This window comes from Camellia sinensis, chromosome 5 (assembly GCF_055761805.1).
Source record: "Camellia sinensis isolate YWXY chromosome 5, ASM5576180v1, whole genome shotgun sequence".
NCBI lineage: Eukaryota > Viridiplantae > Streptophyta > Magnoliopsida > Ericales > Theaceae > Camellia > Camellia sinensis.
Window position 1 is genome coordinate 84,102,327 of NC_138965.1, and position 24,872 is coordinate 84,127,198.

Genomic DNA, 24,872 nt, shown 5'->3' on the forward strand with positions numbered 1-24,872 from the left:
GAGATATGGGAAGCACCATAGAAGTTGAGAGGTGAGTTCAATTTATAGGCAACCTTGATGTAACATACTAGTTGGAATTTGAAAGGACAAGTTTGAATATGAATGGACTATTCATAAAGATAGTAAATGAACTACTAATAAGGATATTAAATGAACAAGTTTGTAACCACTAATAAGGATATTAAATGAACCACTAATAAGGATATTAAATGAACAAGTTTGTAACCACTAATAAGGATATTAAACGAACCATTATGAAAATTTAATGGACACTAACCCTTGGTTTCCAAACACAACCAACCTGTTTTAAACCTACCAAACACGACCTAAGACTCATATACAAAGAGTAAAGGATGGAAACGGGAAAAAGACAACAACACATCCATGGAACCGAGTCTGAAATACAATTAAACAATGAAGGGAAAACCAGGATCGCTATACCTTTATTATTTTAAACCTAATAATTACCCCCCTCAAACTATTTAAATTTGAACATTAAGTCATTCTATTAGTCATTTGTTAGATATTTGAATGAAAAATTGTCAAGTGTTGTGCACATGATGATTATATTAAATTTTATGACTAAATTATCATATTTTATCTTTTGTAAAAATTTAATATAATTATCATGTGCACATCACTTGACAATTTTTCATCCAAATATTTATCAAATGACTAATAAAAGGACTTTTAATTAATGTTCAAATTCAAATCACTACAAGAATTAACACTTTTGGCAACAAAAAAATTAGTCGCTAAAAGTCTATTTTTGGTCGGCAAAAATTATCCGCGACCAATTTTTTTGGTCGCTACTTTGGTCGCCAATTGAGGGTCGGCAAAAGTAATTCGCGACCAAAATTGTAGTTGGTCGGCAAAAGTTAGATTTGCCGACTAAATTTTTGGTCGCTAAATATTTAATTACCGCAACTAATTTATTTTGTCGCCAAAACACTTTGGTCGCGAAAAGTGAAATTTTTCCGACCAAATTTCTTAGTCGCCAATTGTCACATTTCGCGACCAAAAAGTTTGGTCGCCAATTATTACATTTCGCGACCAAATTTTTTGATCGCCAATTATCACACTTCGCGACCAAAAAAATTGGTCGCCATTTGTTACTTTTCGTGACCAAAACTTTTGGTCGGCAAAAGTGAGTTTCTACGACCAAGAGCTGTTTTGGTCGGCAATAGATGTATTTTTTGCGACCAAAACTCTTGGTCGGCAATTGTCATTTTTTGCGAAAAAAATTATTTATTTGTCGCGACTAATAAATTGGTCGCCAAAGCAGGAAAACAATACACCTGTAATTCCTAATAATTCATTCAATCCATAATAAACTATAATTTTAAAGCATCATTCAAATTAACTGAATCATTAACATTCGACACTATACATAATTCATTAACATTCAACACAATACAACTATTCTAAGTTTTCATTCACAAGTCACATCCATCTAGCATAACAAATTGAAACAATACATAATTCAGATTTACAACATCAGGAAAATTGCTTAATCCACTAAGTTGCCTTGATAGCCAATCAAAAAGATCCTTGCGCCCTTCTGTGCCAAGTTTCGCATCCATCAAAGCAGTAGTGATGTAAGGCACCTAATAAAGAAACAGAATTGGAAAATTTATCAGAGAAACATGATAAATATATAAAATTAATTAATGCATAAACGAAATACAGAAATTGGAACCCAACCATTTTGTCGAGATGAACATTAGCAAGCCAAGCATCTAAAGTAGTCAGAGTGCTTTCTCTCATATGTTTTTTATTGTCACCAAGGCATTTCAAAACATCTGACAGTATACACTTATTGGTTTTTCCTGTATCCCCTCCACCTGACAGGTTGATTTCCTGTATCCCCTCCACCTGCTCTTTAAGTGAGACAATGGCTGCAACACAACTACTGGTCAAACTATGGTTTTGCTATATAAACTCAGCTGATCATCCTAATTGACAAAGTTGGAATTGATTCTATTAGTTGCATATGTCATTCCTTTCTCACACACTGACAGCAGGATGTTACCACTGTAGAGAAAGATTATTTCCAAGGGGCTCTGTGTATATGAGTAAATTGATGATAGTACTTAACCCGTAAGGTTTACTTTAAATACACAAAGGTTTCCCATGTGAGTTTGCAATGAACAAAGCAATCATTATAACAACTAGAGTGATCAACTGTTGCAAAAACATAAATGAATTATGTTGTTTCCATGGTTAAATGCGTTCACTAGTTCACTCAACCAGATAAGCATCGACTACATGAATATCAATCAAATGATCGAATGATAAACTAAAAGACTAGTTGACCATAAAAGTTCAGTCCAAGATTAAGCTGTGAGTTTGCTCCTCTGATACATAACCACACTTATGCCAAGTAAAACGAAGAAGATCACTGGTTGAATTTGCCATGTAAGAAGGCAAGTAAACCCTATGTCAAAACTTGATAGGCACTAAAGAAACAACCAAGCTAACACCAACTATTTAAGCAAGGATGAGAAAAATAGATAAATCATAGTATAAAATTTAAACTACGTTAAATAAGATTGTGCCCTTAGGGGCCCATGTCTCACACTTACAATAGAGAGCTGACTTCCAGATTCATCTTTCGATACAATACTAGCGGTCCAATCATTGAGCTTCTCCGAAAGAGAAGAAAACTTTTGTTCTGGGACATATAACCGTAGTCTCATTGGAGATATTTTTATAGGTAAGTGCTTTTGAAGCTCCCGAATAACATCTAGCGACTGTAAAAGACAAACAGTTAGCTGAAGTACATAATGTTTAAAGCAATCAGCTTCTACAAAAAATCATATGTCAGCAGTGTGTCAATTGGGAGATGACCATTCCTTTCAAGATACATGAAATCATCAATTTTACAAATAACAACAAGTCGCAGCAATAAAATTGCAACAGGAATGGAATGACAAATTGGAACTTGCTAAGAGAGCATTTGCTAGAGGAAAGTGAACTTCTTTTTCATTTTTTCTTTTTTATTTAAGCAAAGAATTAAACAAAATTTCAAATGTGAATAGCACAATTAATTGAATTTCCTAACAATTTGAGAGTACTTAACATAGATCAATGCAGAGCAGAAAATTCACTAAAACTCAGAAAACCATAAATCTCTTGTCAATCTACAACCAAACAAATGAACTCACCTGTTTTTTTGAGCTACTATGGGGATCAACCGCAAAATGGATTTCATGCATCAGACGCTCAATCATGCTAATAGTATAAGGGCGTTGAGTCTCTGGGTTAATAGTCTTCTGCATAACTATGGTAGCAATATCCCGAAATTGACTCGATAATTGAGAATCCCTTTCCATTCCAGCAACTTGTAGCTCTCCTTTGTCCAAAATCTGTTCCAAATTGAGGTACATCAGTTAACCACCACTTTTTTTCAACAAATAATAATAATAAATTTACTTAAAGAACTTGTCAAGTTAACCCACACAAGCCACTGCCACAGAATAGTCTATCACACAGTGACATATTCCAAATGTAAGTAACAAAGCTTAAAACTGACCTCCAAGCATATATTTGTCTGATCATCTGTGCCAAAAGCTGCTACTAAATCTTTTGACTTGGCAAGAACCCCCTTCGAAACATTTGAATAAACAGTTTGTGACTGCAATACTTCATCAAAGTCCTTCTCTCTATTTCAAAATTTTAAGATATTGGCATTTTAGTAATTATATATCCAGAAAGAATGAGAAAGAGAAGAGGAAGGGGAGATCAGGTCCTTGATTCCTTGAACACATCATAAAAGAACGTAGAAGACAGAGGCAAGCATCCAGGGAATTGGAGCTACAAAACCAGAAAAGAAATTAAACGACTTGAAGGGAAGTCATTCAAGAAACTTGAATCACCTGTGTGAAAAGCTCTTGGGCAATTATCACAACATAAAAGATCTCCTCCATCTGCACAGAATAGAATGCATTTTGAAATCATACATACTAAAAACAGACTTGACTAACTCATGCTCAACAACTAAGGTCTTTTTTCCTCAGGTTTTTTCCTCTTGTTAAGATAGGGCTAGTTGGAGTGACCTCAAGTACTTTTGGCCTGTTCATGAATATACCACTACTTTAAGATATCAATAGTATACTTTCTGAAATATGAGGGAACATGAATACATCTGGAATTATACATATATATATATATATATATCCATAGTACATATAGAGACAGAAATGAACGAATGAATTTGAACACATACGGGAATTAGCAAAAGAATTGAGGAATGTAGATGACCTGTGCAATTGCTCTGAGCTTCAATGCCAATTCGCTGTAGAGAAAAAAAAAACACATATAAATCTTAGGTCTTCAAGATTGAGAGATCAAGAGAGAGATTGAGAGACCGAGAGAGAGAACGAGAAACCTACACAGAGAGATCCATACTTGTGAACCATGATGACGAGCGTGAGAGAGAGGTAGGGCATACGAGAGCGAGAGAGAGAGCTGGAGCAATTGAATAAATTGGGGGAACAAATTTATATATATATATATATATATATATTAAGAAAAGGAAACAAATTGGGAAAAATAAATTAGAAATACAACTAAAACAAGTAGTTTTACATCATTACCTCATTCATATTCCCCACCAATAGCTAACAACAGAACATAAAGAATCTTCATGTTACTGGTGAAGTGACTCCAGTTTGCATGAAAAGTGCAATGCTATTGAAATAACTGAGGAACAACTAGCTACTAAGTGAACTCCATTTCAAATTTTATGCAACAGGCAACTAGAAAATGCTATGAAAGTTGATTAATCACACCTTTATCCAATTTTCCATTAATGAAAATATTAAATACATTCCCATTTGATAGCCAAAGAGGCTCCTTTTGGCTCAGGAGGATGCACCGCTTGCTGTTTCCTGCTGATCGACACACCTAGAACTGAAAGCCAACACAAACAAACGAAAATCAATAGAATCATTAACAAAACAGAATCAACAACCAACACAAACAAACGAAAATCAACAACCAAATCAGATTTACGATAGTCATATATATATATATATATATAGAGAGAGAAGGGGGTAGATCCGAACCTTTCTGCCTTCTCTCAATGCCTTGATCTCCGCATATGCAAAAAAATCTGTATTTACGATTGTCATATACAGAGAGAGAGAGAGATTTATGATAAAGATCTTTATTTAATTGTGACCTTTTGCCATATCCTTGTAGATGCAAAAAAATATTAATCCTAAGAACATATATGTCAAGAAAAAGGGATGATCAATGACAAGTATGATGCCAGTATGCAAATTGTATGCCTTCATTACTCCAATTTTATGCCATATTTCACAGGGGAAAAAAAATGATCTTACTATATAGTCAGTAACAAACAGGCATTGAACCCAAGAGCAGAACCAAGTCAATGCACAGAATCAAACACCATTTGCCGGGTTCCTTCTTAGTATATCATTCTAACCAAAGAAAGAAAAGTATAATCAAATAACATACATTCACTTCGAAACAATCTCTTATCTAAACATTTCTAAAGCATAAAAGGTTGACAAATAAGATCATACATGGGAGCCATATTGTGTTGATTTTGTGGAAACATATACAGCCGGATCCTGCTAGTCTTGAGAAAAAAATCTAAATAATACGAGAAGAAAAATGATACCATGCTTATGACAGCCAAGCTTCTGGTATAATTTGTCCTCCTGTCCAGCCCATTCTTAGAAGTGCGACTTTTTAACCAAAACACCTATCAAGAGGCAATGTAACTAACTTGAGAAAAGAATTCCCAAGAGAGAGCCAAAGGTGCAGCATATTTCTTGAAGAAAACATACCCTTGCCAGGTCATTTCTTTCACTATTTTGCAGAGCACACTCAAACACCTCCACTTTAGCTATAAGTGGCAAATGGTCATAATCTTTAGTAAAATTAAGCATATGTTTGTGCTCTAGATTTAAGGAGATCTATATTCCAGAAACATGTACAAAAAATTAGACGAAATGCACGCAGACACACACACACACACACACAAAGCATCAAATGAACCTTAGCAGACCTTTCTAGCATCTCTATACTCCGAATGAGATGGTGCAGGGTGTCACAATTTGGTACCCATCCTATTAATCCGCTGTTTGGAGACAATGGAATGACAACATATCTTTGAATAGAAAGATTCTTCTCTGCAGTGTTTTTGGAATTTTCCAGAAGTGTGTTCACCAAACCAAAGAGCTGGCCAACATGTAAAACAAAATGTCATTGATAGTAACAAAAATAATATAAAAACACCACGTACAATTCCAATTTTGTAAACATAACCATTATGTGCCTTAGAACCCAGCACCACTAGAAAGTGGATGCAGAAAACTAGAAGCCCACTTCTTAAATAATCCCACAACCAACAACTAGGTCCAAAGGCTATTTCTTCTTCAAGTGAGTGATATCTAATATAAAATTATAAGTGATGTTTAGATATGCAAAGTTAAAACCACAATTCAATAGATATATTTAGCAATGCAAACACAGCTCAGAGAAGCCACGAGAATTGTCAAATTTTTAAAAAAATTAAAAAAACTATAAAATATATTTAATAACTTTAAAATAAAACAAAAGAAAGCTATAATATCTATACATCAAGTCTGTAGAATGGAGCAAGGCAGGTGCAACCTCATGTTCCTTATCTATACTTCTCAACATTGAACATAAATTCAGACTAAAGCAAGCTTTGAGCAGAAGTTTAGAGTTTTGTACTCATAATTTGCTACTTTTAAGCATGATTCTTATCTAAATTCAATCTGAAAAGTGTGACTTTTAACCATTATTGTAGTAGTGACTCTATTGAAATGTTTTATACATATGGATATCCTATGCTATCTGTGTTTGGAAAAGTATATAAATGACATCCTTAGTTAGTCCCATGTACTAGGGGGCAACAAACTTACTAATACCTCATAAGAATGAGATCTTCTTTGCCTCTCGTGTGTGTAGTATTGGGTTGTCATGCCCATCATTTATTCAATCTCATAGTGATATAGTTGTATAGTAGAGTAGGTTATATACACAAAAACAGAGTTCTAGCCATGGTTACATCCTTTTGGAGTTGTATTAAAAAAAAAAAAAAAAATTAAGAATGAAATTCTATAGCCAACAACATTTTCATGAAAACCATGAAGAGTGTGACACCTCTCATGCCGCCTGACAACCAAACTAAACAATAATGGCTTGAAGCAACCCAATTAGAGGCATAACTACAACAAACAACCATGGTCTGAACCAACCCAAAGAGGCACAACCTCCACCAATGTGAAAAATGATTAGCAAATACACTATGGTGGTATCCTAAGATTTCATTTTCCTGATGTTCTCAATATTAGTATTGATACATATCTTTGCTAATATTAAAAAAAAAAAAATGGCAACTAAATTATTATATATACATGGAATTTAATTAAAAATAATCTCTCTTTATCTCATTTCTTTCTACTATCATTATACTATTTAGCTTCTAATGAATTCAGGCACATTCTTAATTTGAGAACAATTACAAGTAATCTAACTTTTTTTGAGTTAAATAAGCTAAAAAAAATCAAATAATCTAGAATCTAGAATTGCAATCAAACACCATCAATTGACCTTTTTTTAATCCAATAATCAAACTAAACCCAAAGATTTGTTTATATAAAAAAAACAAAAAACAAAAACAAAATTCAAACCCATTAAGAAATGAATTGAACAAATGCAAATTCTATTATATATTAAAATTAAGAATTCTATTAATACAAATTATTTTAATCAATTGGGCTCTACCAGCATGCGACAACACTTTATTAGCCCACGATTGAATCCTCTTAGTAATCCTAGCAACCAATTTATCAGAATCTATTTTACACAACTTAGTAGAGACAAGAGGAACCCCCAAATACCTCATAGGAAGCTTCCCCTCTTTAAAATCCATAATAGAAAGCAACTCAACTCTCAAGTGACAGTCCATATTCCAGCAAAGAACATATGACTCTTAAGATGAAAAATCTTATGGGACTCTATTTATGAAAAATCTTATTCATTCATATACAGTTTGTGCCAAATTCTACAAAATTGATATCTGTGTTGCAGATTTATTCATAATTATATACGCGCATGACTAAAAGGAAGATAGATATCTAGAGGAAGCTATAAAAGCTTTATTTTTGATACAATCTGAAATCTAATTCCAGTGAAATGCAAAAAATGTAGACCAACTAAACTAACCTGAGCTGATCAAGAAACAAATGATGCCATATTACTGTCATGGTCATCAAAAATCAACCAGCCCTTGGAATTGATCTTGAACACCATCAAATTAGGGCCTTCTAGATGACTATTTAAACCCTTCATCAATCATTATTTGTTTTAAAATTTTAGCTGATAAAGCAGATAACTCATTATCGGTTGTGAGAGTGGATTGCCATACATAAAACTCATCATCTGATCGCTATATATAGAACTCATCGAGGGTTTGAATTGGGGTTTCGGTTTATGAGGGTTTTAATTAGAGTTTGGGACGGTTTCAAAGGATAGATCGAGATGGAGAGAGATGGTGAGGCAGAGATTAAGAGCGAAGGTGAGGCAGAGATGGAGATAGAGATGGAGAGAGGGTGAGATAGAGATGGAGCACTCCAGCTGGGACTGATCTTTGCCGGATGTCGGAGGCAAGGGTTTGGCCAGAAAGAAGGTCGAGGTTAGAGAAGCAGGCGGTGGAGAATCTAGGGTTTGTAGTTGTAGTGATGGTCATTCTAGAGAAGAAACAAAGAAAAAATGATGGAGAGATATGGAGAGAGAGAGAGAGACATACGGAAAGACAGAGAGTTCTAATGCTAGGTAGTGTTCGACACTTTGAAATTTTTATTTTGGCGCTATTTTTTTTAGCCACATCTTTTAGAATAGCATTGTGTAATATGAAAAGTGTAATATTTTAAACGGTTAATTTTTTTTATGCATCGTAAAAAGTATAATTTTTAACGGTTATTTTTTTGTGCATTATGAAATATTTAATATTTTTATCAATTTGTATATGAGTGTTGTGTATAGTTGATGAATTAACGGCATGTCATATGCACATCATAATTTTTTTTATTATTTACGACTAACATTGCAAGTCGTAAAAAAATTATCATTATTAACATTTACAACCTACGCAATACACACGTTGTGATTGAGAAATTAATTATTTACGATATGCAAAAAAGCAAGTCGTAAAACTAAGAAACCACAACTTGCATTTACTGTATATCGTTGATATGAAGCTGTAAAAACCCAATTTTGTAGTAGTGGATAAGCATAAAAGGGATAAAAAAATTAAAACCCTTTTTTTTTTCATTGCCGCTTAATACATCAAAAATTTCCCACCAAAATTAGTGACAATATTATTTCCTCACCAAAAGATCTCAAAAATATTAAAAAAATTTGGTAACGAAAGCATATTCCTCATAAATAATTTTATAATTAGTGATCAATTTTTTTCTCACCAAAAGCATATTCCTAAATTCATTGATTCTTCAGAGTAAAACCGAAGAAATTTTAAAAATGTGAAACCCTAGGTTAATCAGAACAATAAACAAACAATATTAAACGCATCACCGAAATTCAGAAAACATTCTTCATTCTCACCAAAATGAAGCTAAGTCTGTTTGCTGAGACGCTTCCTGAGCTTCCACTACTTGTGCTTGTTCATCTTCCTCTTTCTCTTCTTCTTCACGCTATCAGCCCAGATCATCATCGGAGTGTCGCTAGCCACAAAAGGCACAAACCCAGCTGAAGAAATAGGGTTTAGAGAAAACCTAAATGGGAAGCTTGGAAAGATCGGGGTCGAAAGAGAAGAAACCGAAACCGAATCCGAATCCGAATCGAGATTTACATTGTGGTTGTGGGGATGGAGTGGTTTGGGTTCGGTGAGATAGGAAAGAGTGAAGAGAGAAGGTATGAGATTTGGGGGATGTAGTTTATTAAAAGTAGGGATAATATATTTGACAGATTGCTTTGTGAGTAGTTTCTGGACAAGAGAAGCCATTGAAGACTCGGGAAGAACTGAACAACAAGTTCATACACAAATTTGTACAAGATTGACAGAGAGAATACAGAGAGAGGGAGAGGGTGGATCAACATATAGAGAGACAGAGAGCGAGCTGGAGACAGAGAGGAGAGACGGGCCTTTTTATTTTATTTTTTTCTGTTTTCCTGGTACAAAACGACGTCGTTTTATAAATGGCGACCAATTTTTTTTTTTGTCGCAAAAAATTTTCATTCCCCCCTCCATGTTTCAAATTTCCCTCCCAAACTTTTGGCCACCAAAAAACAATATTAGTCACAGAAAAGGTACTTTCGGCGACAAATTTTTTTAGTCGCCAAATCTCAATCAACGGCGACTAAAATATTAGTCGCTAAAAATATAAATTGGCGACTAATTATTTTTTGTTGCTAAAAATAAGTTTTTGGCAACCAAATTTTTGGTCGCAAAAAAATATGTGACCTTCCGCGACTAAATTTGTAGTTGGTCGGCAAAAGCATACCACTTTCTGCGACCAACTTATTTTTTAGTCGCCAAAATATAACCTTCTGCGACCAAAAATATTTGGTCGCCAAAATTAATGATCATTCGCGACTAATTAATATTTGGTCGTCAAATGTCAAATTTTTGCGACCAAAATTTTTTTGGTCGGCAAAAGTGGTCGCAAAATATGTAAATTCTTGTAGTGAATAGTTTGAAGGGAGTAATTGTTAGGTTTAAAACATTAAGGAGGTAAGTGTAAATAGTCGATAGTTTGAGGGAAATTAATATAATTTGTGCAAATTTCTTTTTAATGCTCATGATGACATGCTATTAGTAGAAAAATTATATAGTGGTCTGGAGGTACTAGAAGGCCATAACTCAAATTATCATCGTTTTTAGTATTTTTGAATTACCTAACTCAAAATCATGGGCTCAACTTTCTTCACTAATCATAACTCACTTGGGGTACTATATGGTCGTGTCCCAGGACCACCAAATAACTTCTCCTATTAGTAACACCCCCCCCCCCTCCCAGAAGAAAAAAAATTGTCACTCTCTTTAACAAGGAAAAAGCGTCACCTGCTGGATAAAAATATCAAAAAAGAAAAAAGAAAAACCGTCTACACGTATTTAGTTAAAAAAAAAAAAAAACTTGGGGACTTGTAAACATGATCTCTAAATTGGGTAATGCTAAGGTTGTGTACAATATGTAAGTTGTAATATTTGTGAAGTTGATTATTATAAATGTTATAATTTAATCTTATGACTAAAAAAAAAAGAAGTTATAATCAAATACTACGTAAGGTATAATCAAAGAGTTTTTGAATCATAATCAAAATAATGTCATAACTAATATCACAATGAATCATAACTAATCAAAAATCACAAAGTTCATACCATATTCTAAATTTATCCATAATTATGTAAATTACTTCACATCAAATATTAATTAGTTTAAAAATAAACCACCTAAGACCCAACCCCGGCCACATCATTCACAATGAATTTAAGGGGATTATGTTTTATGAATTTCTAACATTTTATGTCTTTGAGTTAACCTCATATTTTCCATGAGGTTGTTTTCATATACAAAAGTGAATTTTGTCAAACCAAATAATTATTTTTTGAAAATGAAAATTAAAAATAATACTCGAAAGTTCAACACAACGTCAGTAAAAAAAAAAAAAAAACCTATATAATATAATGTAAGAACAATAAACAACTTGAAGAGTCCCCGATAGAAATGATGTAATCCATCTTTGCTTTTAGTTAAAAAATAACTCTACAGAACTGGACTAACTCAATTAATTTAATGTTGGAGTTTTAATGTTGAATTAACTGTTTACATCGTGAACCACAATATCACATTCTAGATAGAAAGTGAACTTTAGCTGTGTTTTTCCGAAGTTAAAACAAACAAATTGTACCCCAAAAAAAGAAGGTTCAAATCTAAAAAGTTTTTTTCATCACCTTGATCAAATTTACCTTCTCAATCAGTGGTGGATTTATAATTTTTATCCTATGGGATCATCTAAAAAAAATTCAACTCAATTTATTTATTATTTAGATTGAACTCAATGCAATTTTTTTTTTTAAATTTTTTTAAGATTGAACACAATGCAATTTTGTTTTCCCTAATTTCACAAAATCTCAATCCTAATAAGCAAACTTTGTACCCTAATTTTGTGATATCCATGAGAGCTGTAATTGTAAAGTTGGGTTGATGTGATTGGTTTTCTTTTAGAAAAATGTATCGTCCACACAATTTCTCTTCCACAAAATTCTCCAAATGATGTGGCAAGAAAAAGATAAATTAATGACCCACGCTCCTACACTTTTCTCTTCTCTGAAAACCTTCCTGCCAATCTTGCTATGAGATCTAGTCAGTTAAGACTTCACGAGAAAGTTAGCAAAGTAAAATGCAGAGGGGAAATGTGGCAACAAAAGTATCTTAACAATCTTAACAAGAGAAAGGGAATGACATTGCATTCAATGTCAATGTATTTCTTCTTTTGGCCTACTTCTACATTTCTTATTGGCCTCAGGTAAGTATTAGGTAGAAATTAGAATAAGGTATGGTGCTATCAAGTGTAGCTTAGAACTAGGAGTGTTTGGAAGCTGCAAGTTGGTGAAATACTACGAAGCGCGAACAATACATAAAAAAATAAAAGATATGGATATGACTAGAATACATTGCTAAAAAAAATTTCTACAATTTTTAGTATTGCATCATACATGAAAATAAAACCAAAAGGAAGAGTACATTCATATAGTTAATACATGAGGCAACAACATAGTGTTAATTGGTAAGTTGTTGTCATGACCCGAACCCGCCCCTGTGGGTTAAGGACATAACCGGCCACTAATCATGAGATTACCTACGGCCTCAAACCAAACCAAACGTATTTTAACAGAGTTAATGGGGGCCAAACGGAAGCAATTTAAAACTTTGTCCATAGAGCTGTGCTTACGTGGCACATCATAATAAACCATACATATGCATATTAATAACTCACAACAAAATATGTACTACATAAGGTTTTGTACATACATGATCATATAAGTTTAAGTCAACCCATCACGACTATATACAACAGAAGCAAAGTCTTCGTCAACATGACAGAATATAAATACATAACAAAAGTGCGAAGACGGGTCTCGTGCGTGAGGCACAAGGGCTGACTCTCCCAAAACCTTTGTTGTTCCACATAGACTTCACGGGGGCTGGGTTTGGACTTCCCTTGGCTCATCTACAAACACATGAATGAGCGTGAGCGAAAGCCCAGTGAATAATATCAATTAAAGAAGCTATACAGACGATATGTAGAACAACGTGCTTCAAACGGCCTTAGGCCCAATTCATATTTCTATTTAACATATATACACAATTTAGGTCAAATGACTGTGGTTCCAAACAAACTGGCCTTTGGCCCGTTCAAACTTTCATTTGTGTCAAAACGGTCTTTGGCCCATTTAGATGACAAAATGGCCTTTGGCCCATTTACTCGTTCATATCGAAATGGCCTCCTGCCCATTCATTCATGTCAAAACGGCCTCTGCCCATCCATTCATGTCAAAACGACCTCTGGCCCACTTATTTGGTATAGCAAACATTGTCCGCCAATCGAATCAATGAACTTATAAAACTTACATAGAAGTAAGCAATTGGAGAACAACATATTTCAGATATCTCTGTTAAGATATTACTCACAGTGATCCGTTGGTTGGTTTGCCCTGGAGCTCAACCCTACACATTCCATGAACACAAAATGGTCACAAATAATTCAATCCGTTCTAAATTCACATTTTCCTCTTTAGGCTTCATTCTTATCTCTTTAACTCAATTACAATGCTCAATGCATGCCTAAGAGTACTTAGAAGTGAAAGAGGACGGAAAACGAAACTCAAAATGCCTTTTCAAAATTTCAGAAAACAGGGTCCCCGCTCGAGCGTGGACTTCCCCGCTCGAGCAGACCCATGAGGTTTGCAAAAGTGCTGGATGCATCAAAATGACGCTCGAGCGTGAAGTCTGGCACTCGAGTTGAAGGCCTGTCTACATAGCTCCCCGCTCAAGCGTGAACTTCCCTGCTCGAGTGGACATTCAAGTCTGTAAAAATACTGGGAGCATGAAATTGACGCTCGAGCGGCGGTTTTCCCGCTCGAGCGGACATCAAATTTTCTGGGTTTTCCAGAACATATTCTTGAGCTCCAATTCGACATTCAATGGTTCTAGATGCATGCTTTTGGCACAAACTTCACATAATCATATACTAACATGGTAGCAACACCAAATTATAACACAATGGAGCTCAATTTCACGATTTAGTCACACGCATGTCCCAATTCTCATCAAATTCATTTCCAACATAAGAAACTCATACATTCAAACTCATATTCTTATAAATTGTACATGCATGTGAGATATGACTCTCATTACCAACTCAAATGGTGCAAATGGTGATCACAAGCATGAACTCTAACCGAAATCTTACATGGATCATACCTTTCATGCTTGATTACACAAATTCAAAGCAATTACACACATGCATGCATCCATTGATCTCCAAATCACCAAAACCAACTCAATTTCATTTTAATTCTTGCTCTTGATTACTCAACTAGCTTGAATACACAAAATTGCAGACTAGAATCCATGAAATACTCACCTAGGAGCTTTAATTCTCACAATCTATAACAAATTCTTGAGAAATCTTCAAGGTTTCCAAGCTTTTAAGATCAAACTTCAGTTGTGAGCTCTCTCTCTCTCTCTAAGCTGACCCTCTCTCCTTTTCTTAGAGTTAAATAAGCCAAATGAATACCAAGGAGGAGAATTGGGTGTATAATGCCCTTAATAAGAAGCTCCCTTAGTCATATTATTTTAAGATTAAATGATTTGAGCACTAAGCCATTATTTTAATCAATTTAATCTGGTCCGAATCAATTTTTCAATTAAATTTCACCGTAGGCTCTAAAAATTACGCTAATCACAATGGCGCAATCAATTTCGGGTTTCGTGGCCGATAAGGCCTTCAAATTAATTTCCAAAGCAGATAATCAAACAGATATTCCTACGGTGAACAGATAGAAATTCAAAACCACATATTTTCACATAATGTTACACAAAATCATATTAAACACATAATCACATTCATGTTAAGGACCAATTAACACATTACGGAATAGGGATATCACAGTCTTCCCCCTTTTAGGAAGTTTGGTTCTCCAAACTTATTTTACCTTCGTTGGGAAACAAATGTAGATAGCATAGTCGCATTTCCTCCTCTTTTTCCCACGTGGCATCCGTCCCATAGTGTTCTTTCCATTCAACTTTCACCATCGGGATGGACTTGTTTCTCAGTTGCTTCACTTGCCGGTCAACAATTCGTTCCGGCCATTCAGCGTACTCCATATTTTCATCCAAAGCTACCCAGTGCTAATCAATCACATGGAACGGGTCTCGGAGATAACCCCTCAACATCGACACATGAAACACATTATGGATTTGCTCGAATCCCGGTGGTGAAGCAACTCTATAGGGCATTGGGCCAAGCCTTTCTAGAATCTGAAACGGCCCGATCTAACGGGGCGACAATTTGTCCTTCTTTCCAAACCTGACTTGGCCTTTCATTGGGGACACATGAGAAAAACTACCCAACGCACGATTTGGAATTGGCCACAGTTGTTTTTGCTTTGCAAATCTGGCGGCATTATTTGTATAGAGCAAAGTGTGAAGTCTACACGGATCACAAAAGTCTGAAATACTTTTTCACGCAGAAGGAGTTGAATATGCGACAGAGGAGATGGCTAGAACTGATAAAGGATTATGATTTAGAGATTCAGTATCACCCTGGGAAAGCTAACACAGTTACTGATGCCTTGAGCAGAAAATCAACGGGGATTATGGCTTGTTTACTTACTGAACAGAAAGAGATCTTATAAGATTTTGAGAAGTCTGAAATTGAAGTAGTAATGTGTGAACAGGGCAGATTGATAGCCGCTATTACAGCCGAGCCGATAACCATTGATGAAATCAAGAAGAAATAGAAAGAGGATGGACTCCTCAAGAAAGTGATTGATGAATTTGAGACAAGTTCGAAAGCAGAGTTTGGCATTGAGAATGAAGTGTTGAGATTTCGGAACAGAATGTGTGTCCCAGATATTCTGGAACTAAAGAAGAGGGTTTTAGATGAAGCCCACAGATCCGTATTTGTTATGCATTCGGGTAATAATAAAATGTATCAGGATTTGAAACAAACCTATTGGTGGCCTAAAATGAAGAAAAAGATTGCAGAATATGTGTCCAAGTGTCTTCAATGTCAGCAAGTCAAAGCTGAACATCAGAAACTAGGTAGTCTACTTCAACCTCTCCCTATTCCTGAATGGAAGTGGGAGCATGTGACTATGGATTTTGTTGTTGGCCTACCTCGGACTTCTTGAGGTATGGATTCTATTTGGGTTGTAGTTGATAGACTGACTAAATCTGCATATTTTCTACCAGTTAGAACCACGTTTAATGCTTATAGACTGGCTACCATTTATGTTGATGAGATTGTTCGTTTACACGAAGTTTCGGTATCCATTGTGTCGGATAGAGATCCGAAATTTGTATCTAGATTGTGGAAAAGTTTGCAGGAAGCTATGGGGACAGAACTAAGATTCAGTACTGCATTCCACGCACAGACCGATGGGCAATCAGAACGAACAATATAAACTTTGGAAGATATGCTTCGGATGTGTGCTTTGGACTTTCAGGGGAGTTAGGAAGACTATTTGCCACTTAAAGAGTTTGCATACAATAACAGCTTCCACTCCAGCATTAGTATGGTACCATATGAGGCTTTGTATGGTAGAAGGTGTAGATCATCTATTTGTTGGACAGAAGTCGGGGATAGAGCCTTACTTGGGCCTGAAATTGTGCAAGACACTTCTGAGAAAATCAAGATTATTCGGCATAGTTCTCAAATGATGTTCATGTTCAAGTCTGTCTTTAGAATACATCAAAATGTCATCAATAAAAACCACAACAAATTCGTCAAGACAGGTTTTAAAAATTCGGTTCATTAAGTCCATAAATGCTGTCGGAGCATTAGTCACCCCAAATGGCATAACAAGAAATTCAAAATGACCATACCTCGTTCTGAATGCGGTTTTCTCAACATCTTTTGCCTTAACTTTCAACTGATGATACCCGGACCTCAAATCGATCTTAGAAAACACTTGTGATCCCTGCAACTGGTCAAACAGGTCGTCAATACAAGGTAAGGGATATTTATTCTTTATTGTTACCTTGTTCAGTTCTCGATAGTCAATACACAAATGTAGGGTTCCATCTTTCTTTTTCACAAATAATATCGGTGCACCCCAAGGCGAAGTGCTAGGTCGAATAAACCCCTTGACAAGCAGGCTTTGCAACTGTTCTTTCAATTGTTTCATTTCAGCAGTAGCCATTCTGTAGGGAGTTTTAGAAATGGGCTGGGTGCCTGGTACAGTTTCAATAGTGAACTCTATCTCCCTATCTACCAATTCCCCTGGTAATTCATTTGGAAAAACATATGGAAATTCTCTAATAATAGGGATACTATTCAATTCAACATTCACAGATTATTCAGACAACACATAGCACAAATAACCTTGACACCCTTTCCTGATCAGTTTGTATGCTTTCATTGCAGATATCAAATAAGGTGGAGGCACTACCCCATTACCCACAAACACAATCTCTTTATGTTCTGGTGGTTTAAACATAACCCGTTTTGTCACACAATCAATGGTGGCACAATATTTGGTTAGCCAATCCATGCCCAAAATTACATCAAAATATCTAAAATTCAAGGGCAACAAATCTACATATAGGATAGCGTCCTTAATACGCATGTCACAAAATCGGTATATGGATTCACATAATACAGATTCCCCAGATGGAGTAGATACACATAGCAGATATGGCAGTAATTCTAGAGGTCTACTCAGTCTAGATGCAAATGCACATGTCACAAAAGAGTGTGTGGATCTCGAGTCAATTAACACAAAAGCATCTTGATTACATATAGAAATAGTACCTGAGACAACTGCGTTGGCATTCCGTGTATCGCCCGGAACAAGCGCAAAAACTCTCCCTTGTCTCACGGTATCCCCGGTGATGACAGGTCTTATAGTATTTCCCAGCTTCAAGATTGATGCAGTTGAGCTAGCAGCTAGTTTCCCACTGTTCTGATTACAATCTCGGGCCATATGCCCTTGTTTCCCACATTTGAAACAAGCTCCTAACACACGATAACAAACTCCACGGTGATTTCTGCTACAAATATTGCACATGGGAGTGGTGTCTCGGGAAGAATTTAAAGTATTTGAGGAGCCCGTATTTTGCTTTTTAAAAAATTTCTTCTTTGAGAAGAAGCCTTGCCTTTTGTTACTTTTCCAGTCAGTTGTTGACTTAGTTTGTCTAGCTATGCTAGGCTCTGATATGATGGCCCTGTCTAGCACCCTAATGTAGGTCTCCAGCTTCAAGACATTCACTCTTTCTAAAATATCACTTCGGAGCCCACCTTCAAAATGTCTCGCCTTCTTATAGTCAGTGTTAATCACGTGTGGTGCAAACCTGGCCAATTCAGTGAATTTGGTCTCATACTCAGCTACAGTCATGCTGTTTTGTCTAAGTTCCACGAACTCTGCTACTTTCCTATCCTGAACACATTGTGGGAAGTACTTGTCGTAGAAGATCTCCAGAAATTTCACCCAGTCAACATCCTTATGATTTTCTCGCATTAACATCCACCATCTTCTTGCCTTGTCTTCTAGCATAAAAGTGGCTAGAAGCACCTTCTGTGTCTCCGAGCAAGGGAACACTTCAAATAGTTTCTCAATGCCAAGAACCCATGCTTCGGCTTTTAACGGGTCTAATCCACCATGGAACTGTGGTGGTTTCATTTTCTTGAATTCTTTGGTGAGAGCTATTATCCGATCATTATTCTGATTATCTGGCACAGGTGGTGCCGAAGGTGGAGGTGGCAGATGTGGTTGCTGCCACTGTTGCTGCCACTCCGGTTGCTGTCTCCAAGTTTCTGCCATTTCCTGTATTAGTCTTTCCATTCTGTCTATTCTGGCAGTAGAGGATTCCTCTATCTCATCACCTCTTGTTCTCACCATCTGATTAAACTTGCATTATACTTTATACAAAAGATACACAAGTATGCAGATACTAAGGAGCATACATATTCAAACGATTGTAATGCAAGCAATTCATAAACTTATAGCACATAATCGTTCATATCAAAACAGTTAGGCATATTCTCGATGCTTTCAAATTCATACTTTTCACATGAATGCATCCTAGATCTTTTCTAGACGCTTATTGCTCTTTTGGACAAGTGTGTGAGTTATTAACTCGTGCTCTGATACCACTCTGTCATGACCCGAACCCGCCCCCGTGGGTTAAGGACATAACCGGCCAGTAATCATGAGATTACTTACGGCCTTAAACCAAACCAAATGTATTTCAACGGAGTTAATGGGGGCCAAACGGAAGCAATTTAAAACTTTGTCCATAGAGCTGTGCTTACGTGGCACATCATAACAAACCATACATATGCATATTAATAACTCACAACAAAATATGTAATACATAAGGTTTTGTACATACATGATCATATAAGTCTAAGTCAACCCATTACGACTATATACAGTAGATGCAAAGTCTTCGCCAACATGACAGAATGTAAATACATAACAAAAGGGCGAAGACGGGTCCCGTGCGTGAGACACAAGGGCTGACTCTCCCAAAACCTTTGTTGTTCCACATAGACTTCACTGGGGCTAGGTTTGGACTTCCATTGGCTCACCTACAAACACATGAATGAGCGTGAGCGAAAGCCCAGTGAATAATATCAATTAAAGAAGCTATACAGACGATATGTAGAACAACGTGCTTCAAACGGCCTTAGGCCCAATTCATATTTCTATTTAATATATATACACAATTTAGGTCAAGTGACTGTGGTTCCAAACAAACTGGCCTTTGGCCCATTCAAACTTTCATTTGTGTCAAAACGGCCTTTGGCCCATTTACTTGTTCATGTCGAAACGGCCTCTGGCCCATTCATTCATGTCAAAACGGCCTTCGGCCCATTCATTCTTGTCAAAACGGCCTTTGGCCCATTCAGAGGACAAAATGGCCTTTGGCCCATTTACTCGTTCATGTCGAAATGGCCTCCGGCCCATTCATTCATGTCAAAACGGCCTCTGGCCCACTCATTTGGTATAGCAAACATTGTCCGCCAATCGAACCAATGAACTTATAAAACTTACATAGAAGTAAGCAATTGGACAACAACATATTTCAGATATCTCTGTTAAGATATTACTCACAGTGATCGGTTAGTTGGTTTGCCCTGGAGCTCAATCCTACACATTCTATGAACACAAAAGGGTCACAAACAATTCAATCTGTTCTAAATTCACATTTTCCTCTTTAGGCTTCATTCTTATCTCTTTAACTCAATTACAATGCTCAATGCATGCCTAAGAGTACTTAGAAGTGAAAGATGACGGAAAACGAAACTCAGAATGTCTTTTCAAAACTTCAAAAAACAGGGTCCCCGCTCGAGCGTGGACTTCCTTGCTCGAGCGGATCCATGAGGTCTGCAAAAGTGCTGGATGCATCAATATTACGCTCGAGCGTGAAGTCTGGCGCTCGAGCTGAAGGTCTATCTACATAGCTCCCCGCTCGAGCGTAAACTTCCCTGCTCGAGCGGACAACCAAGTCTGCAAAAATACTGGGAGCACGAAATTCATGCTAGAGCGGCAGTTTTCCCGCTCGAGCGGACATCAAATTTTCTGGGTTTTCCAGAACATATTCTTGAGCTCCAATTCGACATTCAATGGTTCTAGATGCATGCTTTTGGCACAAACTTCACATAATCATATACTAACATGGTAGCAACACCAAATTACAACACAATGGAGCTCAATTTCACGATTTAGTCACATGCATGTCCCAATTCTCATCAAATTCATTTCCAACATAAGAAACTCATACATTCAAACTCATATTCTTATAAATTGTACATGCATGTGAGATATGACTCTCATTACCAACTTAAATGGTGCAAATGGTGATCACAAGCATGAACTCTAACCGAAATCTTACATGGATCATACCTTTCATGCTTAACTACACAAATTCAAAGCAATTACATACATGCATGCATCCATTGATCTCCAAATCACCAAAACCAACTCAATTTCATTTTAATTCTTGCTCTTGATTACTCAACTAGCTTGAATACACAAAATTACAAACTAGAATCCATGAAATACTCACCTAGGAGCTTTAATTCTCACAATCTATAGCAAATTCTTGACAAATCTTCAAGGTTTCCAAGCTTTTAAGATCAAACTTCAATTGTGAGCTCTCTCTCTCTCTAAGCCGACCCTCTCTCCTTTTCTTAGAGTTAAATGAGCCAAATGAATACCAAGGAGGAGAATTGGGTGTATAAAGCCCTTAATAAGAAGCTCCCTTAGTCATATTATTTTAAGATTAAATGATTTGAGCACTAAGTCATTATTTTAATCAATTTAATCTGGTCCGAATCAATTTTTCGATTAAATTTCACCGTAGACTCTAAAAATTACGCTAATCACAATGGCGCAATCAATTTCGGGTTTCGTGGCCGATAAGGCCTTCAAATTAATTTCCAAAGCAGATAATCAAACAGATATTTCTACGGTGAACAGATAGAAATTCAAAACCACATATTTTCACATAATGACATACAAAATCATATTAAACACATAATCACATTCATGTGAAGGACCAATTAACACATTACGGAATAGGGATATCACAGTTGTGATGTAGTTTTTTTCCCTAAAGGGGAAGAGGCGGCTTAGCTTGGGTCACATTGTAGAAAAGAATTTCACATTGCTTGGTAAATGGTTATGGGGATTCTTGTGGTTATCAGAAGCAATAATGAGTTACAGGATAATGGTTGGGATTCTTATGTAGTTGATTGGGAGAATTATTGCTCTCCATGGGAGTTTATTTCTCAAGGCCTCTTGTGTTTTTCCCAGTGCACTTGTCTTATTGTGGATAATGGGGAGAACATTCGCTTTTGGGAGGATGCTTGGAGGGGGAATGGTTCCACTAGCTCGTTTGTTTCCACATCTGTATATTTTATTTAGAGCTCACAATTTCTCGATCATATCTATGATCTCCTCTTTTTTAATGTGATTTCTTAGAATTTTTAGTTTTTTAGAAATATAAATGATCATGAGGCCAATTAATTTGCTTTGTTGGTATCTCTCATTATCCAATGCATTATTGATTAAAGGGTACAGACTCAGTGACATTTTTCTTCCAAGTAATTTTTTGAAAAAATTATTGATGATTTTGTCTCTCACAAGTTGATGTGAAGTGCGTGGGTCTCCTCTTCCTTAAGGTTAAAGTGTTTGTATGGACCATGGCTCACTAGAAACTTAGTACCAATGACATGGTTTAGAAAAGAAAGCTGAATTACTTGTTACACCCATGGTGTGTCAGGTGTAAATGGAGCCGAGGAGAGTATTGATCATTTGTTCATGCATTGTCCCATAGTTTTATAATTATGGTGGAGGGTGATTTGTTTGGCGAAGTGGGGTTGGGTTACACCTTCTTCTTGTGTTCATATGTATTGATTGGAGAGGCTTTGGTTCAAGTGATAAAGTGCGGGCTCATTGGAAATGCGTAGCGTGTGCCCTTCTACTTTTATTGTATTATTTTCTACTTTTCCTGTAGTTATTAATAAATTTCTCTTGTTTGTCAATCCAAAAAAATGTTGGTTAATTATGTAATTTAAGCTATATAAGTTTGAGGAATACTATTATTCAGATAACAAAAACTTTCAGTGGCTTAATGTTATTTTTTTGAGATTTATTTAATGCTTATTATTTATTGTCTTTTCATGTTCATTCACTTCATGATATATGTAACCCTTTTGATGGTTATCTTTGTAATTATTTGGCATGCAGAGTATATCCCCTAAGCTTTGAACTCTATGCTACTTTGAAGTTGGCAAGATTTCTCTGCAGGTAGGCTTGTTTAACATATCTTCTATGGTGATGACTACAACATACTATCGTACTTGAATGAGTTTAGCCTGTAGAAGTGGGATGATATCCCAGAATCTCTTGATGGAAATGTTCAATCAATATATAGGTATAAATTAATGAGGCTATATTATTTATTCAATGCTGCCTGCATCATTTTATTCTACATTTTATCAAGGTACGAATTGTACAGATGTTAATTTTTTTGTAAAAAAGATAGAAAAAAGACATTACATTTTAATACTTCTACCTACCATCATATTTTAATGCTTGTAAATTTAGTTAATATTTTAAGATCTATGTAAATTAAGTGAATTCTGGACCCAAATTCTGGATTGGATTTTTGTCAAACTTTGGATCACATTTTGGTAAATAAGGTCATTTCAATATTTTAATAATTTTAGCTAAAAGTTTGGACTAATTATTTTAAACTTCAGCTAAAATTCGGTGAAGCTCAAATGATCACATTGACATTTAAAAAAATTTGAGAGTTAAAGATGACTAGCAATATGGAAAGTTTGGATTTAAATTGGACCTTGGATTTAAAGTTTGGAAAGTTTGGACAGAATATTTGATTGCAATTGCAAGAGATCAATAATGGCATAAAGTTAGCTTGATTGATTGAAAGTTGCTGAGATGATTTTTTGGAACACTTCCTTAATTGTTGCTAGGAGAAATTTAAGCACTTTCCCTTCTTGTTTTATTAGAAATGTTCTAGCAGAATTTTAGGCAGATTTGATTTTGATTTTCTTTGTATTTTTATAAATATTCTTGTAAGCCATTAGGCTTAGACAACTTTTCTTTGGGACATCAATAATATTCTTCTTAGTATATTTTTTCTGGTGGATTCTAGTTCTAGTCCCATGGATTCAGGTATATCAACCTCGCTTTCGTGTTGTGTCACTCTCTCTCTCTCTCTCTTTCTTTCCATGAAGCTCTCAAATTCAAACTCATCACACAAACCCACAAATGGCTCTGTTTTATCTATGTCCCAACCTCAATTTTTGGACCTAGCAAGGCATAATCACTAGAGGTTCAGGACATTGTTGATGCGGAAGCTCAAGAGGTACTTGACATGTTACAAACCGATAGAGCCAGGAACCAAAGAAAAATACAAGGGGAAGATGAGAATGGATTCGTGTAATTTATCGGAGAAGAAAACTAGTCGCGGTGATGGTGGTAAGTTGCCGAAGAAGAACTATGACTATTATAGCGAAATGAATGAAGATGAAAGGCATGAGAAGCTGACCTTTGCAATTAGCTACTGCAAGGTTAGTGAACATCAGTCTCGTTGGTGTGTTAATGTTGAAAAAAATATTTTGGCACTGTTTGGTTGGAATTTCTAAAATACTTTTGGACCAGCCAAAGAAAAATGAAGCAATTTATCTTCTGTTTAGGTTTATTTTCTTTTTGATTATTCTATTAACCAAAAATAAAAAGCATACCATCCTAATTCTTGTTTGGCGGTTTTTTTTATTTCATCTTCCTATATAACTTAATCGCTACAAACTCTGAATATGGTTCTATATGAAAGAGTTGCTAGCGAAATAGACTACATAAATTGCATTCTTAGTTAACAGCAATGAAGCAATACTTAACTCATATGGTTTCTCTTTATTATTTGATGTTATTGTAGGGTGACCCAAAAACAAATGAGACTTCTATTGAAGAGCCGGAGATTGAAGCCAAGGTTCTCGATATACCAAGCCCATGCTCCACGGATATTGATTCTCAAACTAATAATCAGTTACCACAAGTGATCAATAAGTGCACCCATTGTTTC

At 35.8% G+C, this 24,872-nt stretch overlaps 1 protein-coding gene across 14 annotated transcripts; it reads right to left on the reverse strand.

The window, feature by feature from the left end:
• Positions 1-1,334: 1,334 nt before the first annotated feature.
• LOC114305248 (uncharacterized) lies at positions 1,335-8,762 on the reverse strand. Of its 14 annotated transcripts, none has more exons than XM_082869178.1 (14): positions 8,230-8,762; positions 6,041-6,213; positions 5,820-5,948; positions 5,070-5,734; positions 4,794-4,914; positions 4,599-4,704; positions 4,395-4,470; positions 4,264-4,297; positions 3,879-3,929; positions 3,536-3,665; positions 3,168-3,368; positions 2,586-2,753; positions 1,705-1,898; positions 1,335-1,607 (listed from the first exon to the last, which is right to left on the reverse strand). In XM_082869178.1, exons 11-13 carry the CDS (start codon positions 3,333-3,335, stop codon positions 1,794-1,796), a joined length of 441 nt encoding a protein of 146 aa, XP_082725304.1. In that variant the 5' UTR covers positions 3,336-3,368; positions 3,536-3,665; positions 3,879-3,929; positions 4,264-4,297; positions 4,395-4,470; positions 4,599-4,704; positions 4,794-4,914; positions 5,070-5,734; positions 5,820-5,948; positions 6,041-6,213; positions 8,230-8,762; the 3' UTR covers positions 1,335-1,607; positions 1,705-1,793. The 14 variants fall into 12 exon arrangements, with proteins under 14 accessions (XP_082725314.1, XP_082725304.1, XP_082725312.1 ...); XM_082869188.1 differs by having other exon boundaries at positions 4,411-4,470; XM_082869179.1 differs by having other exon boundaries at positions 4,411-4,470; positions 4,599-4,914.
• Positions 8,763-24,872: the final 16,110 nt, after the last annotated feature.